The following is a 14,609-nucleotide window of genomic DNA, read 5'->3' as shown; positions in this document are numbered from 1 at the left end:
CTCTAGTTCTTCGCCTTAGTTAAACCAACCAATACATTGCACACCTCGGTACAACAATGTAAGTAGGACATGTGGTACAACAATGTAAGTAGGACATGTGGGTTCACCATTTTGAGAATTTTGGGCTGAAAATTTTGTTTGAACCTGGTTAACACCAAGATCGTCGAATGTGATTTCAAGTACTCACTTGTTTTTTTCCTGCGAACTGGTAAATGGATGATATCCTAGAAAACATGCGATGAAACCTTTACGCAAGTTAGACTACTAACAAATACCAATTATTAAGATTGATACGGTGAGATGATATCATTAGATTAGATTTGCAATGAATTTGTTTTATGACACTAATGATCAAAATGCACATAAGGGAGTATTTGATAGCTTCGCACATGTGACCAAAAAGCAATGATCATAACACACATTGAAAACCATATCAATATTTAGAAGTCATGTATTCATGAACTCGGGGAGTAATACTTTTCACCGACTACACCAAATGTTGATAATCGATGATTTATCGTGAAATGAGTTTTGGTTTTTACAATTTTCTATTAACACACGGCCGCAAAAAGGTAATGTTTAAAGATGGATGCTGTGTCCGTGTCAATATTTAGAACATATATGAATTTACTAGCGGATACAGCAGTAATTTTCGCTGATTATCACAGTCTATTTTTGCAGGAAATGAGAAGAAAAGCTTAAAGCAGAAGGAGATAATTCGAATCCACCACATCAGAATCGGTCGTTGTGTGGGAACAACTTTCGGTGCCAATGGGACGGTGGATAACGGACTAGTAGCAACGGCTGCAAAGGATGCCCTGGCTAGGCAGCCGGCGTTTTGGACTCCACCAGCGCGGGCTGAAACGTCATCCAGAATAATTCCGGGTCGGAGACTAGCACTTGCCACTTGTGACCGTGGCGCTAACGGGTCAACAACCACCACCTCCGCTCGCACCCTCCGGTCGTTACCGCCAGTAGTACATACTCCTACATGACATCCACCACGGCACGTCGTCGTCCGCCCCCCAACGCACACGCGCGCGCACGCACGCACGCACGCACGAGTCCCTCCTTCCGCATTATCACTTCCCCGTCGCCCGCCCCCGCGCGCGCGCCAATTATCCCGGCCCATGCAGGACCAGAGTTTACCCGAGCCCTGACTCTCCTCTCGAGCACGCGCCCAAAGAAGCGCTCGTTCGTGCGTGCCATCTATCATCCCATCCATGGCGCTGGCGCCTCTGCCGTGAGCAGCAGGGACGACGACGACACCACATCAAAAGAAAGCGTCGCCCTCCTTTTTATAGCGCGAGCGCTTTGTTTAGCCTCCGATTCTCAAGTTTTAATCCCAACATCGTGCTTCCCTCCGTTCCGGCCTCTCTCCGCGCGCGTAATTCATCCCTCCTCACCGGGGGCGCCCTTGGTGTGCATGGGCGCCGCGGCGCCATGACGACCACAGCTGCTGCCATGAACGTGGCTGTCACGCAGCTATGTGGCCGGGGTCGCCGGCGCAGGCCGGCCGCGCTGCGCCACGATCACCGGTGGGCGCGCCTGCTCCGCCTCGCCGTCGCCACCAGGGCCGTGCGCCTTGTCTGGGACCAGCTGCTCGCCTGCTCCTCCTGCGGCGGGGGCGGCGGCGCCCGCTACCGCCGGCTCGGCCCGCCGCACGGACCGGACGTGCTGCCCCCCCTCGCCATGGACGACGACGCCGGCGCCCACGCCCACACCGACGCCGACGACGACGCGGCAGATGTCGAGGACGTGGTCGGCCTCAAGGTCAGCCTGCTCGGGGATTGCCAGATCGGCAAGACCAGCTTCATGGTAATCAACGCTCTTCCTTCTTTCTGTCCACCTGCGAGTGTAATCTCGATTGATTCTTTCTTTTGGTAGTACTATCACGGTTATGCGTGGTGTCCGTGCTCCTTTTCTTTTTCTCATTAAAGCCTAGCTAGTCAAATCAAGAAGCAATTGCCAGAATCTATTTGCCCAGTACAACCTACAGAGACATTTCAATGGCACACCTATTCTCCCAATGCACAACCTCCTATTTTGACAAAGAAAAATGGCACAAGAGTGCAATACTTCGAATGCATCACAAATTCACCTCTGTAGATTTGAGATTCAGAACTGCATGTCCATTCAGCTAACTGAATCTTGCCGTGTGCAGGTTAAGTATGTTGGGGATGGGGAGGAGCCGAACGGGGGCTTGCAGATGACGGGCCTGAATCTGATGGACAAGACGCTGGCTGTTCGGGGCGCCAGGCTCGCCTTCAACATCTGGGATGTGGCAGGTACTCACTCACTCTTTATGTGGCTGCACTGCAGATGCAGATGCAGATGCAGGCACCAAATTGCGATTGCGTTGGTTCCCTGAACCCTCTTTGTTGTGGAATGAATGGATGCAGGAGACAGCCAGTCCGCCGACCACGTCCCGATCGCGTGCAAGGACGCCGTGGCGATCTTGTTCATGTTCGATCTTACCAGCCGGTGCACGCTCAATAAGTTAGTACTAGCATCATCCAGCTCAGTTTCACAGCATTTGTTTCAGGCTCAGAGAACTAACTCTGAGTCCATTGGGTTTCTCCCGTCCCGTCCCTAGGTGCTTATGATTGCTGGTTTTTCCATTTGGTTGCTGCAGTGTTACCGATTGGTACGAGAGGGCCAGGAAATGGAATAAGGTTGGTGTTTGTTATTCGCTAGTGTTATTTTTTCTCATTCGAGTTCTTTGTTGATATGAATTTGAAATACATCACTGCTTTAGCTGAATGATGAATATTGTTCAGGGTTCTTGATGTTGTAATAGCTGAACGTACATTACTTTTTTTTCCCTTGTGGCAGACGGCTATTCCAATCCTAATAGGAACGAAGTTTGACGACTTCGCTCAGCTTCCTCTTGAGATGCAATGGACCATTGTCGATGAGGTACTACAGTTTTACAATAGTTTTCGTGCGATCAAAACATTGTTCACTTTTGTCTTTGTTTCGGACGGTCTTGAGTGTCGGACCTTCAGCACCTCCAATGCACTAGTTATTAGCATAGAAAGATGAGACCATACCTTGGTTCTGACGCTAGGACGAGTTGGGCTGCACATGTGTGTTTCATCTGAAGCAGTGCAGCTTAACAGGGGCCAGAAAATTTAATTTCGGACGGGCCTTTTCATGCCCACCGGTTTCCTTTTGTTTTGAACCGATTGCTGGTGCTAGATTTACTAGTTTTGCGTAGTCAAAGGCCACACAGTTTTGAGTTTTATTATTACAGCCACAAATATGCCATTCTTGGAGAACCCGTGTGACAGCGACAATAGCCCATACCAAAACCTGAATCGAGTACAGGGGACTAGACTAATTAAGACTGATCTAATCTGAGACAGAGTACTCCACCATATATGAATGCCTATTACTGCACATTGAAGCCAGTGGAACTTGTTGGTCAGAGACTCAGACTAATCGTCATGTAGGCCTGACCGAACCGATCTTTGACGATGAGTGTTTCCCAAGAACAAGATAGAAAAATGGAGAAGTTAGAGTATATTTTCCCACGTCTTGTCCCACCAGCCACTGGTCGAAACTATGCTGATCTTTCAGATTCAGAAATGTAGATTGATGGTCACTTGTTACTTAACCTGATAAAGACGGAAAAGACAGTTGCATCTATCTATCTAATAAAGAAAAGAGGTTGCAAGATATCATGTCAAAAAGAAAAGAACAAAAGTTCCATGGATGGATGCATAGGAGATATAGGAGCTTCATGCATAAAATTTGGGTGCATCTCTTTCAGAATGTCCGTACCTTTTTCTTTAGAATGCAATGTCTGTACCTAGTGCAGTGCGGATGTATCTATGAACTGAGACCTGCGTTGCGTTGGTGCCTTGGTGGTCTATGAATTTGAAGATGCCGTTTGTTGACATGACAGGCCAGAGCATACGCAAGAGCGATGAAGGCGACCCTCTTCTTCTCGAGCGCGACGCACAACATCAACGTGAACAAGATCTTCAAGTTCATCACGGCCAAGCTCTTCAACCTCCCCTGGACGGTGGAGCGGAACCTCACCGTCGGCGAGCCCATCATAGACTTCTGAGCACCAACTAACCACTCCTCCGATCCCCCGTCCTACGACTAACCAACCTCTCGCCGCCGCTCGCGATCGATCGAGGCAAGATGCGCAGCGCTGTACATAGGTGTATGTATGCCGAGTTGGTTCCTGTGCATCCCTTACCTCCCTCCCTTGTCCCGGAGAGGAAACCGCGAGATGTTCGTCGCTCCATGCATCTCGCATGTAGTAGTATGTATGTATAGGGAATCCATGCATGTAATATACACCGCCCCGTTTTCCCACTTCACAGGATAACTGTGCGCTGTGCGATCGTGTGGCGTAGTGGTAGCTCGCACGGCCGGCCTGTGCATGAAGGATGCAGATTCAACATCTTTTCGAATTCAGTCTTGAGTACCGGTGAACACGTCCTGGTTATAGTTTTTCCTCTCCCTCGAAACAGGCTTTTGCCCTGCTTTTTTAAATATATATAAAAGCCAACGGCCGAATCTCATATAAAATAGTGAAGAAAACCCCATACAAGCAGATTGAAAGATAAAGAAAGACCACCAAACGAACAATGAAAACCCTGCCATCCTTGAGAGTTTACTCCGAGATAAAAGGCGAAAGTCTGCTATATTGAAACATATTGGCTTCCAAGAGATCATATTGGTTGGTGCCTGGTACATATGGTGACAACGAAGGGAATCCGTGAAGGGGGAAGTGGTGGCGAGTCCTCCTAAGTCAGCACCGGCTATACATGCAATAACAACGAATTATGCGGGGGCTTCGAGTGCTGGCCAAATTACTGAAGGGAAGTGGTCTAAACCTTGTCACAACATGTATAAGATGAACGTGGACGCATGCTTTATGGAGGATGGATGCGGGGCTACTGCGGCCGTTCTTCGAAACCACCATGGACAGGCTTTGGCTGGTTCATCGTCCCTGGTTAGTCACGTTCTCGACGCCCCTTCCACCGAGGCGATGGCATTGAAAAATGGCATGATGCTTGCAGGCCAACTTGGATGTTCCAATATCACTTTTGAATCAGACTGCCTCGAAATTATCTTAGCATGCAAGGAGGAAGTGGACATTCTGCGTCCTTATTCGGTGATTTTGAGTGACTGCTTTATATTAGCTTAAAGAATTGGGTCAGTATCCTATGCTCATTGTCCAAGAGGGGCAAACCAAGTGGCACACAAGGTAGCTATGTTGTTACGATTCTAATTCTGTAATCTCGTGAGATAATCCCAAGAAAACTGCGGAGCTACTTCACATTCTAAGGTGGTTCCCAATTCACAATCGCAGACACCTTCTCAGGATTAACAACAATGCCCTTGGTGGAGATGATACGGCCAAGGTAGAGAACCTCATCAAGCCAGAACTGACACTTTGAAAACTTCGCATAGAATTGATGCTCTCTGAGTTTGTCCAGCACCAATCTCAAATGCTTGGCATGATCCTCCTTATTCTTGGAAAAGACCAACATATTATCGAGATACACTAAGATGAAATCATTTGTGTAAGGGTTGAAGATGAAGTTCATCATGCGAGAGAACGTTGGAGGAGCATTGACAAGGCCGAAAGATATGGCAGTATATTCATAAAAACCATAACTTGTTCTGAATGCTGTCTTGGGGATATCTTGTTCACGAATGCGAATCTGATGATAACCCATACAGAGGTCAAGCTTGGAGAATACTTGAGCACCTTTAAGTTGCTCGAAAAGCTCATTGATGTTGGTGAGTGGGTACTTATTCTTTATTGTTTTCTTGTTCAACGGACGGTAGTCGACACAGAGTCGTTCCGTTCCATCCTTCTTCTTGACAAAAAGAACACCACAACCCCATGGAGATGAACTCGGTCTGATCAGACCCATGCACTCTTGTTCATCGAGTTGTTTCTTCAACTCCTTCAACTCTTCTGGTCCAAGCTTATATGGACGTTTGCAAACAGGTTCCGTGCCAGGCTCAAGATCGATAATGAATTCAACTGGCCGGTGAGGGGGCATTCCTGGAAGCTCTTCTGGAAAGACGTCTTGATATTCACAAACGAGTGGAATCTGAGAGATGGTATTCAACTCTCCCTTCTCACTGAGAGAAAACAACCGAATGGTTTCGTCATGAGCGGCATAGATGATCACTTCCTCAGAAGAGTGTGTCAATTGAATTTCTCTGGCAGCACAATCAGGTAGAGCCTTGTGCTTAGAAAGCCAGTCCATGCCGAGAATTAGATCAATATCCGAGTCGTCAAGAACAATTGGAGAAGCCAGAAATCTATAGTCGCCCATCTCGATACCGATATTCGGAATCATCATGCTAGAACTCAAACGCTTAGCCGGAGAAACAACTTGCAATGCTTTAGGTAGTGCCTTAGTGTCAAAATTGTGCTCCGAAGCAAATGGGAATGACATGAAAGAATGCGATGCACCAGTATCAAATAAGACTTTAGCAGGAATGGAGTTAACTGGAAGGTTACCCATGATCACTTCTGAAGAATCCTCTGCCTGAGCTGCGTTCATCATGTTGACCTTAGCATGCTTGGGATTATGCTTGACCACTGCATTGCTGGCAAATCTCACGGGAGGAGGAGGCGGAAGGCGCCTTTGGTTGAAGCATTTGTTTGCATAGTGCCCTTTCTGCTGACACTTGTTGCAAGTAACCTCTGAGAGTGGACGGTGATAAGGAGCACTTGACCTTGGAGTATGAGACTGAGCTTTGTTCTGATAGCCTGGGTTGGGTGGGTGGGAAGATCCATTGCCACCTTTACTCTTCTGCTGATAAGGCTGATGAAACGAAGGAGGAGGAGGCAACCAGAACTTCTGTTGCTTAGCTGCCACTTGAGTTGAAGAAGAAGATTGAGTTGCATCCCTGACCCTCTTGTTAGAAGCATCACACTTAATCTGAGCGGCCTCTTGATCTAGTGCCATGTTGTAGAATTCATCATACTTGGTCGGCTCAAAAAGCACGAGAGCTAATTGCAGATCTTCTCTGAGGCCACCTCTGAATTGATAAATCATGCTCTTTTCATCAAGGACGTCTTGTTTAGCGAAGCGAGCGAGCCTCTGAAACAGGATATTGTATTGATACACAGACATGCTGCCTTGCTTGAGATTACGGAACTCCTCACGCTTACTCTCAGCAACACTTTATGGAATGTGATGAGCTTTGAAGTCTCGTCGAAAATCATCCCAGGTAATCACACGACCTCCTCTGGAATCTCTGTATCGTTTATACCACTCAGCAGCTTGATCCTTGAATTGAAACGAATCAAACTTGACAAAGTCCTCAGGCCTGACATTGCTACACTCAAAATGTTTGCAGATATCCACGAGCCAGTCGTCGGCGTTTGTGGCCTCGACACAGTTGCTGAAGGACTTCGGCTGGTTTGCGATGAACTGATTGAGGGTAGCAAACTGGGGTTGATTGTTGCCTTGGCATTGATTTCCTTGGTTGCCTTGCCCTTGGTTGCGCTCTTGCAAGAGTTGCAAAAGCATCTGAGTGTTGGCGTTGGTGGCTGCCATGACTGCTTGCCATGCCTCCGGAGGTGGAGATGGTGGCGGAGGGTTCGACTGTTCCCCATCATTGCGGTCCGGATTTTGACACGTTGGAGGAGCCATCCTGAAGAGGTTGACATCCGTTAGCATCTTGAAACACATATATTCAAGCTAAATCAATGGATCGAAATTGCAACATATAGCCTTAACATTCGAACAAGAATGAATGAATGAATTCCAAAGTAAATCATCACACTTTCATAAGTTGAGAAGCCACTTAGGTAAAGGTAGAAGAATAAAACAACAAGGTACAGATAAGAACAAATAAGTGGTAAGGATTACCCAATCACAAACCAAATATCTGTGGGAAGAAATAATAGAGCTACTTGAATTCCCACCTATGGAACTCCCGAAACTTTCTGGTTATGCAATCAGGTGTTGGGGATACAGGGGAAGCATAATATCTCACCCAAAACTAACAAATCCTACATCCAGCTGTATCCATCCTTCAACACATAACCAAGAAACCTTCGGAAATCATTTACCTCAACCTTCGAAAAGCATCCGTTATACGAGTTATGGCAATACTCCCAAACTCCCGCCCCAGTACTGGGTGGCGTCGAGGTTATCTCACCAACAACTGCATAAAAGAGATTTTCGATGTCGGCGAACTCAGGTATTCCAGAACTGCAATGATAAAATTGTGACGACAACACCTCGGAGCTCAACTCCTCGAGACACTGCCACAACCCCTAAATGTCAGGAGGCACCAAGAACAATGTTCTCGTCACAAAACCATCGGAACGATTCCAAGATACCCGCGTGATCCTAATTTTTTTTTGTGAAATTTGAGGAGAGAAGAGTCAAAACTCTATGTCAGGAGGCCTCACCAGAGCGACGAAGGGACTGGGGAGTAAAATGAATCCTACTCTCTGATATATATAATCCTAAGACTCAAAACATTTTTTTCTAGACTCAACAACGTCAGCGATTCGATCAAGCAGGGGGCTCCTAAGTTGGGGAAGGCTCTGATACCAACTTGTAACACCCATAATGCGGCTATATCTCCCATGTGTCGGGGCACGACTTAGAGGCATAACCGCATGGTAGGCATGTCGCAAGAGGGGTAATCTTTACACATCCCATGTACTGAATAAGAAAGGGATAAAGAGTCGGCTTACAATCGCCACTTCACACAAAACATAAATATAGCATACATCATCCAAAATACAATCAAGGTCTGACTACGGAACCAAAATAAGAAAGACAACCCCAAATGCTAGATCCCCGATCGCCCCAACTGGGCTCCTCTACTGATCATCCGGAAAAGAAACATAGTAACGGTCCGAATCCTCGTCGAACTCCCACTTGAGTTCGGTAGCATCCCCTGCACTGGCATCATCGACACCTGCATCTGTTTGGAAGTATCTGTGAGTCACGGGGGCTCAGCAATCTCACACCTGCGAGATCAAGACTATTTAAGCTTAAGGTCGGAAAGGGTAGTGAGGTGGAGCTACAGCAAGCACTAGCACATATGGTGGCTAATATACGCAAAAAAGAGCGAGAAGAGAAGCAAAGCATGATCGAGAAGCTAATAACGATCAAGAAGTGATCCTAAAGCTACTTACGTTCAAGCATAACACGAGACCGTGTTCTCTTCCCGGACTCCGCCGAAAAGAGACCATCACGGCTACACACGCGGTTGATTCATTTTAATTAAGTTAAGTGTCAAGTTCTCTACAATAGGGCATTAACAAATTCCCATCTGCCCATCACCGCGGGCATGGCTTTCGAAAGTTCAAAACCCTGCAGGGGTGTCCCAACTTAGCCCATCACAAGCTCTCACGGTCAACGAAGGATATTCCTTCTCTCAGGAAGACCCGATCTGTCGTGGAATTATCATGGCAGATGTCCTAATGAGAGGACTTAGCCGTGAGGCCAACGCATCTTTGTAGTAGTTTGAGAGGGGTTGAGCGGAATCGAGGGACGCAACACAAGACAAGGATTTAGATAGCTTCGGGCCCCGGGAAACATCGTCCGGTAATAGCCCTACATGCTGTTTGTGGCTAGATCTCATTATGCTCATGAGAGAGTCGCCGCATGAGCCGACTCCTCCTTTGTGTCTAGCCCTAGATTGTTTCTTGTTGCTTGTCCCTCTTGGGGAGCCCTGCCCCTCCGTATATAAGTTGAAGGGGCAGGTTACATGTGGAGTCCTATTAGGATTAGGACTAGTCTATTACAAGTGGAATCCTAGTCTGCCCCCTTAAGGGAAAACTCCTTATGCCTTTCCTCGTAAACCGGCCCACCATAACATGAACCGACATTCTGGGCCTTGGGCCTAGTCTTCTATCTGATCCGTCGTTAGGGCCATCCGTGAGTCGCCAGGCTCGTGAGTCGCCAGTCCTCCGGTGGGTTACCAATGAAAACGCCAAGCCCGGCCGGGTCATATCACGGGGTATATCCCCGACATTAGCCCCGAGTTTAATTCGGATTTATCCATGTTAAACTGATCCTGTAAAATAAATATAAGAACAAACTTGACAGGTTGTGCTCCAAGTTAAATATTTTCCTGAACCGGCACCTGATCATCTTTAATTCCTTGTCATTTCCTCCTGGATGTATATTCAAGATCTTATAGCAAATCTCTTTTAACAGATATGCCCAAACCTTGCCAATGCAAAAATCCAGGCACTTCTTCTAAAAAATCTGGGTCAATTGGCCAGCTTCATAACCAATTTGCGGACATTGGCTCTTGTAGAGAAATATTATAAGAAATAATCCATTTGAGTCGGCCTTTAATGCTCTGACCTGACAAAAATATTGGTCTTGAAATATTCGACTGATATTCAGCCGGCTTGAAGATGTAGAACTTGCCGGTTTATCATTGCCAAAACTGCAATTTGTAAATATTGATGGTACCGAGTCATAATTGTTGCTTACGCCGGGTCATAATTGTTGCATACACCGGGTCAATCTGGTTTACTCAAAACTGAGAATTTGAAGATATTTCTCCTTATATGCATATTACCTGTAACCCCCAAGTCTTAAGAGGAGAACATAGTGATAGCTTAAGACTTACTTCAATATAAATGTTGCAACTTTGAAGAAATCCAATTTGTTCATCTCAATCACTAGTCAGAACTGAGTATTCCTCATATGTAGCCCCCAAGTGTCGGGTTGTCATGCTTGCAGCAAACTGGAATTTGTAATTTCCTTATGCTCATAAAAACTTTCAACCAGTGTAACCTCCAAGGGCCGGGTCATTATGCAATAATGAGCAGGGAGTTTGTAAATATAATCATGTAGACTTGAGCAGTGATGTGTAGCCCCCAAGGGCCGGCTTAGTAAGATAATACTGAGCTGGGACTTGATATATACTTCAATGAAAGTAACGTCTTATAATGTAACTCCCATCATGGGGCTCGAACCCATGTCCATAAGGTTAAGAGATTTGTACTCTACCAACTAAGTAGTGGACCTTTCAATATAATGGATTTAAGACTTGTGTACCTTGAATTGTTGACATGAGCAATTGGTAGCCCCCAAGGGCCGTCTTATTACAATGTGATGAGTCGGGTCTTCAATAAGGCCAGTAAAAATGACTTTGCATTAGCCCCCAAGTGCCATGGTGCATGCTGGCAGTGACATGGGACCTGCATATTTGATATAATCTCAATTTAAATAATGTAGCCCCCAAGTGTCAGGTTGTAAGCCTGCAGCGACTCGGGACTATTCCTTCCATTGTAGAATAAATCATATCCATTGATAAAATAATAGCCATTGCGCCAAAGCGACTTTGAATACCTCATCTGTTGATAAGTGAACCCGAAGTTTAAATACCCGGCGGCTCTTGGCCGATGATGATTTAATACGCCTCCATTGTAAACCAGAATTTTTATAATCCGGCAGCTTATAGCCTTTGAGAAAATCAAGAATTGATAACCCTTTTGAGATACCAATTTCTATCTTTGATGACGGGCTGGAACTTAATCACTTATGTAAGTCATAGCTCAGTAAATCATGCATAGAGTTTAAACAACATATGCCCTGGCGACTTAACGTCAAAAGCCAGGGCGGGTAACCACCCAAATGTAGTCTTATCCTGCACACAAGTAGATCACAAGATCCCTTGGCGGTTTACCGCAGGGCGGGTCATAATATCCCACATATAACCATTGTGATATTGAATTTGTACTGCCACTTTACATGACCTGTGCAGTAAGGGTAATAACCCAATCCTTAGAAGCCAATACTTCCAAATATATGATGATTGTTAGACGCTGGCAACTTATTGACCAAGATTAAGCCGGGTTAAATAGAAGACACTCATAAAACACCTCAAATATGATTTAAAAAGTTTCAAGACAAAACTCAAAAGATTATTTGTAAGAAACTGTAGACAAAAATAGATAAAATAGACCAAATTGTAAGGTTTCTGATTCGAATACGATCAGTAAACCGTTCCAAAGGGGTTAAGCTAGGGTTCGAATACGATCATGTAGCCCCCAATGGCTCTGGCGTTGCGTCGATCAAGAGGGTACCGACAGCTATGTTCTCTTTGGTTCGAATACGACCTATGTTTGAACAGGAAGCCCCTAGATGACCTTGAGAGTTTTTTAACAACGCTGATTCGAATACGATCAACGTCGGACCCAAAAGGGGTTGAGCTATGATTCGAATACGATCAGGAAGCCCCTAGAGAGTTTGGCAGTGTGCCGATCAAAAGGGTACCTACAGCTATGTTCCCTTTGGTTCGAATACGACCTATGTTTGAACAGGAAGCCCCCAAATGACCATATAAATTTTGGCATCGCGCCGAACAAGAGGGTACCGACAACTATGCTCGATGAGCAGGAAGCCCCCAAGTGACCATAATAAGGTAAGCCGTAAGGCAGGATACCCATGTTTGAACCAGGCATCATGGCAGCAAGTTCTCTTTGACAACCTTTAATTTTTCCGAGAACTAGAATCTTGCGAGAGATTAATTCTTTTTGAACCAGAACTTTAAACCGGATTTGAAAGTTTCAAAACTTTGTGGGAGACAGATTGTCCTTGAACCGGATGTTTGAACCGAATTTGAGAGCTTAAAAGCTTTGTAGAGACAAATTTACCTTGAGTTGGATGTTTGAACCGGATTTGAGAGCTTCAAACCTTTGCTGGAGAGAGATGTCTCTTGAACCAGATTTTAAACCGAAATCTTTATTTTGAACCGACAATTTTCTGATGGCCTTTAAATTTTCATCAATATGGCGGTGTCCTTCGGAACCGGGTTATCATTCCCTCCAATGACCCAGAGTTCCCGAGTCATGTCATTATAGCCCCCGAGTCTTAAGACTACTCGAGGAGTTGGCTTTGAGACTCTCCATATTTGACCATGATATAAACCGGTATGAGTCCTTCAACCGCGCAATGATATAATAACCCCGTCCTGCATTGGAGAACTTACAAGCCAGAATAATTGCTCTTTTAAAGAAAGCAATATGTCGGGGATATACCCCGCTGTGTAACCCGGCTGGATGTATGACCCGGCTGGATCTTGGCGACTCATTGGTGACCCGCTCGGAGCTTGGCGACTCATGGGTAACCCGCCCGATCTTGGCGACTCATTAGTAACCCGGTGGGCGGGTCAGATGGACGACAAGGCCCAAGGCCCAGTAGGCCGGTTCATGTGTGGTGGGCCGGCTTAAGAGGAAAGCGTAAGAAATCTTCCCTTACAAAGGAAGCAAGACTAGGACTCCACTTGTAATAGAGTAATCCTAATCCTACTAGGACTAGTCATGTAACCCGCCCTTTCAACATATATAAGGAGGGGCAAGGCACCCCAAAGAGGACAAGAAAAATAATCTTTAAGGCTAGACACAACTAAAGGGGAGCCGGCTTATGCGGCGTCTCCCGGATGAGCATAATGAGATCTAGCCACAAACAGCGTGTAGGGCTATTACCGGATGATGTTTCCCGGGGCCCGAAGCTGTCTAAATCCTTGTCGTATGTGTTGATCCGTCCCGCGTCTCTCGTCCCGACCAACCCCTTTCAAGCTACCACATAGATTCGTTGGCCTCACGACTAAGTCCTCACACTTGGACATCTGCCGTGATAATTCCACGACAGTTGGCGCCCACCGTGAGGGCTCGCACACGGTGGTGTTGAATTTTTGAAGAGATCTTTTTTAGGGTTTGAGAAATTCGCAATTTCTAGATGAAGAGCAGATTGGAAAGGATCTACATCGTCTTTGAGTTCGTGAGTCGAAATCAAGAAAAGAAAAAAAATTGCGCCGTCCGTGAGACGTTTACGCGCCGGAGTCATGGCTTCATGGACTTCAACTTCAGCAAGATCGTATCCGGCCGGTTCATCTTTTTTTGGCGTGCGCAAATTCCGTCATCAGCAATGGTTCGCAATGGTTGTGATTCTGACAGGAGACGTGCTGATATTTCATTGATTAAAGCATCAGATCAATCAAGGCATATACATACTGAGTACGGTCTTCAATGTCCGATGAATCGAGGCATCAATCTCTAGTGAAAGTCGAAGGAGGAATTTTCTTTCGCATGATTAATCGATGCAAGATCGGATCGATCTCCGGTTTCCAAAACTACAAGGAAAGGCTACGGCGCCGGATCACACGCGACTGTCGCGATGTCTCTAGTAATCCAAAAAAAAAAGAAAGAGGGAGAGCCACGATCTGGAGGGTATGGGCGTGGACTCGGGGTCAACCGCCCCGGTCCGTCTCCACCAGGGGCACCCCGGCCTCAAGCCATTTTCGCAAGTCGAATGACCCCCGGCCTCGTTCAGCCGCCGCGGCCTCGCGCCGAGCCGCTGCCTCTGTCAGCACAAGCTCGCGCCTCGTCGTGCTGTTTAACCTCGCCGGCGTCACCTTTGAACCGCCGCTGCATGGCCGTATCCGCACTTCCAATCCGTTCTGCGACCTCGCCGGGGCACGTCTCGAGGCCCCTGCCTCCGCTTGGATTTGTTTCCGAGTCGCTGTCACCTCTTCTGCTCCGATTCGGCCTCGAGCATCCGCGCCGCTGAGCCGGCCGGCCTTGTCCTCTTCCCCTGCCGCACGCCGCCATAGCCTCGGGCTCGACCTCG

At 46.7% G+C, this 14,609-nt stretch overlaps 1 protein-coding gene across 4 annotated transcripts in view; it reads left to right on the top strand.

Moving 5' to 3' along the window:
- Window positions 1-1,016: 1,016 nt before the first annotated feature.
- LOC125536818 (septum-promoting GTP-binding protein 1) overlaps window positions 1,017-14,609 on the top strand; it is a 28,847-nt gene continuing 15,254 nt past the window's right edge. For 2 of the 4 annotated variants that reach the window (XM_048700093.1, XM_048700094.1), the window contains exons 1-5: window positions 1,019-1,818; window positions 2,165-2,288; window positions 2,403-2,499; window positions 2,636-2,675; window positions 2,836-2,919. In XM_048700093.1, coding sequence (XP_048556050.1) covers window positions 1,444-1,818; window positions 2,165-2,288; window positions 2,403-2,499; window positions 2,636-2,675; window positions 2,836-2,919 — 720 coding nt within the window. In that variant the 5' untranslated portion in view covers window positions 1,019-1,443. Of the gene's footprint in view, window positions 1,819-2,164; window positions 2,289-2,402; window positions 2,500-2,635; window positions 2,676-2,835; window positions 2,920-3,910; window positions 4,435-10,178; window positions 10,317-14,609 lie in introns of those variants that run through there. The other 2 variants (XM_048700092.1, XM_048700091.1) reach the window with 2 other exon arrangements.

The sequence above is a fragment of the Triticum urartu genome, chromosome 2 (genome assembly GCF_003073215.2).
Source record: "Triticum urartu cultivar G1812 chromosome 2, Tu2.1, whole genome shotgun sequence".
Lineage (NCBI taxonomy): Eukaryota > Viridiplantae > Streptophyta > Magnoliopsida > Poales > Poaceae > Triticum > Triticum urartu.
Note: the sequence above shows the minus strand (reverse complement) of the source record. Positions and strands in the feature narration are given on the sequence as shown.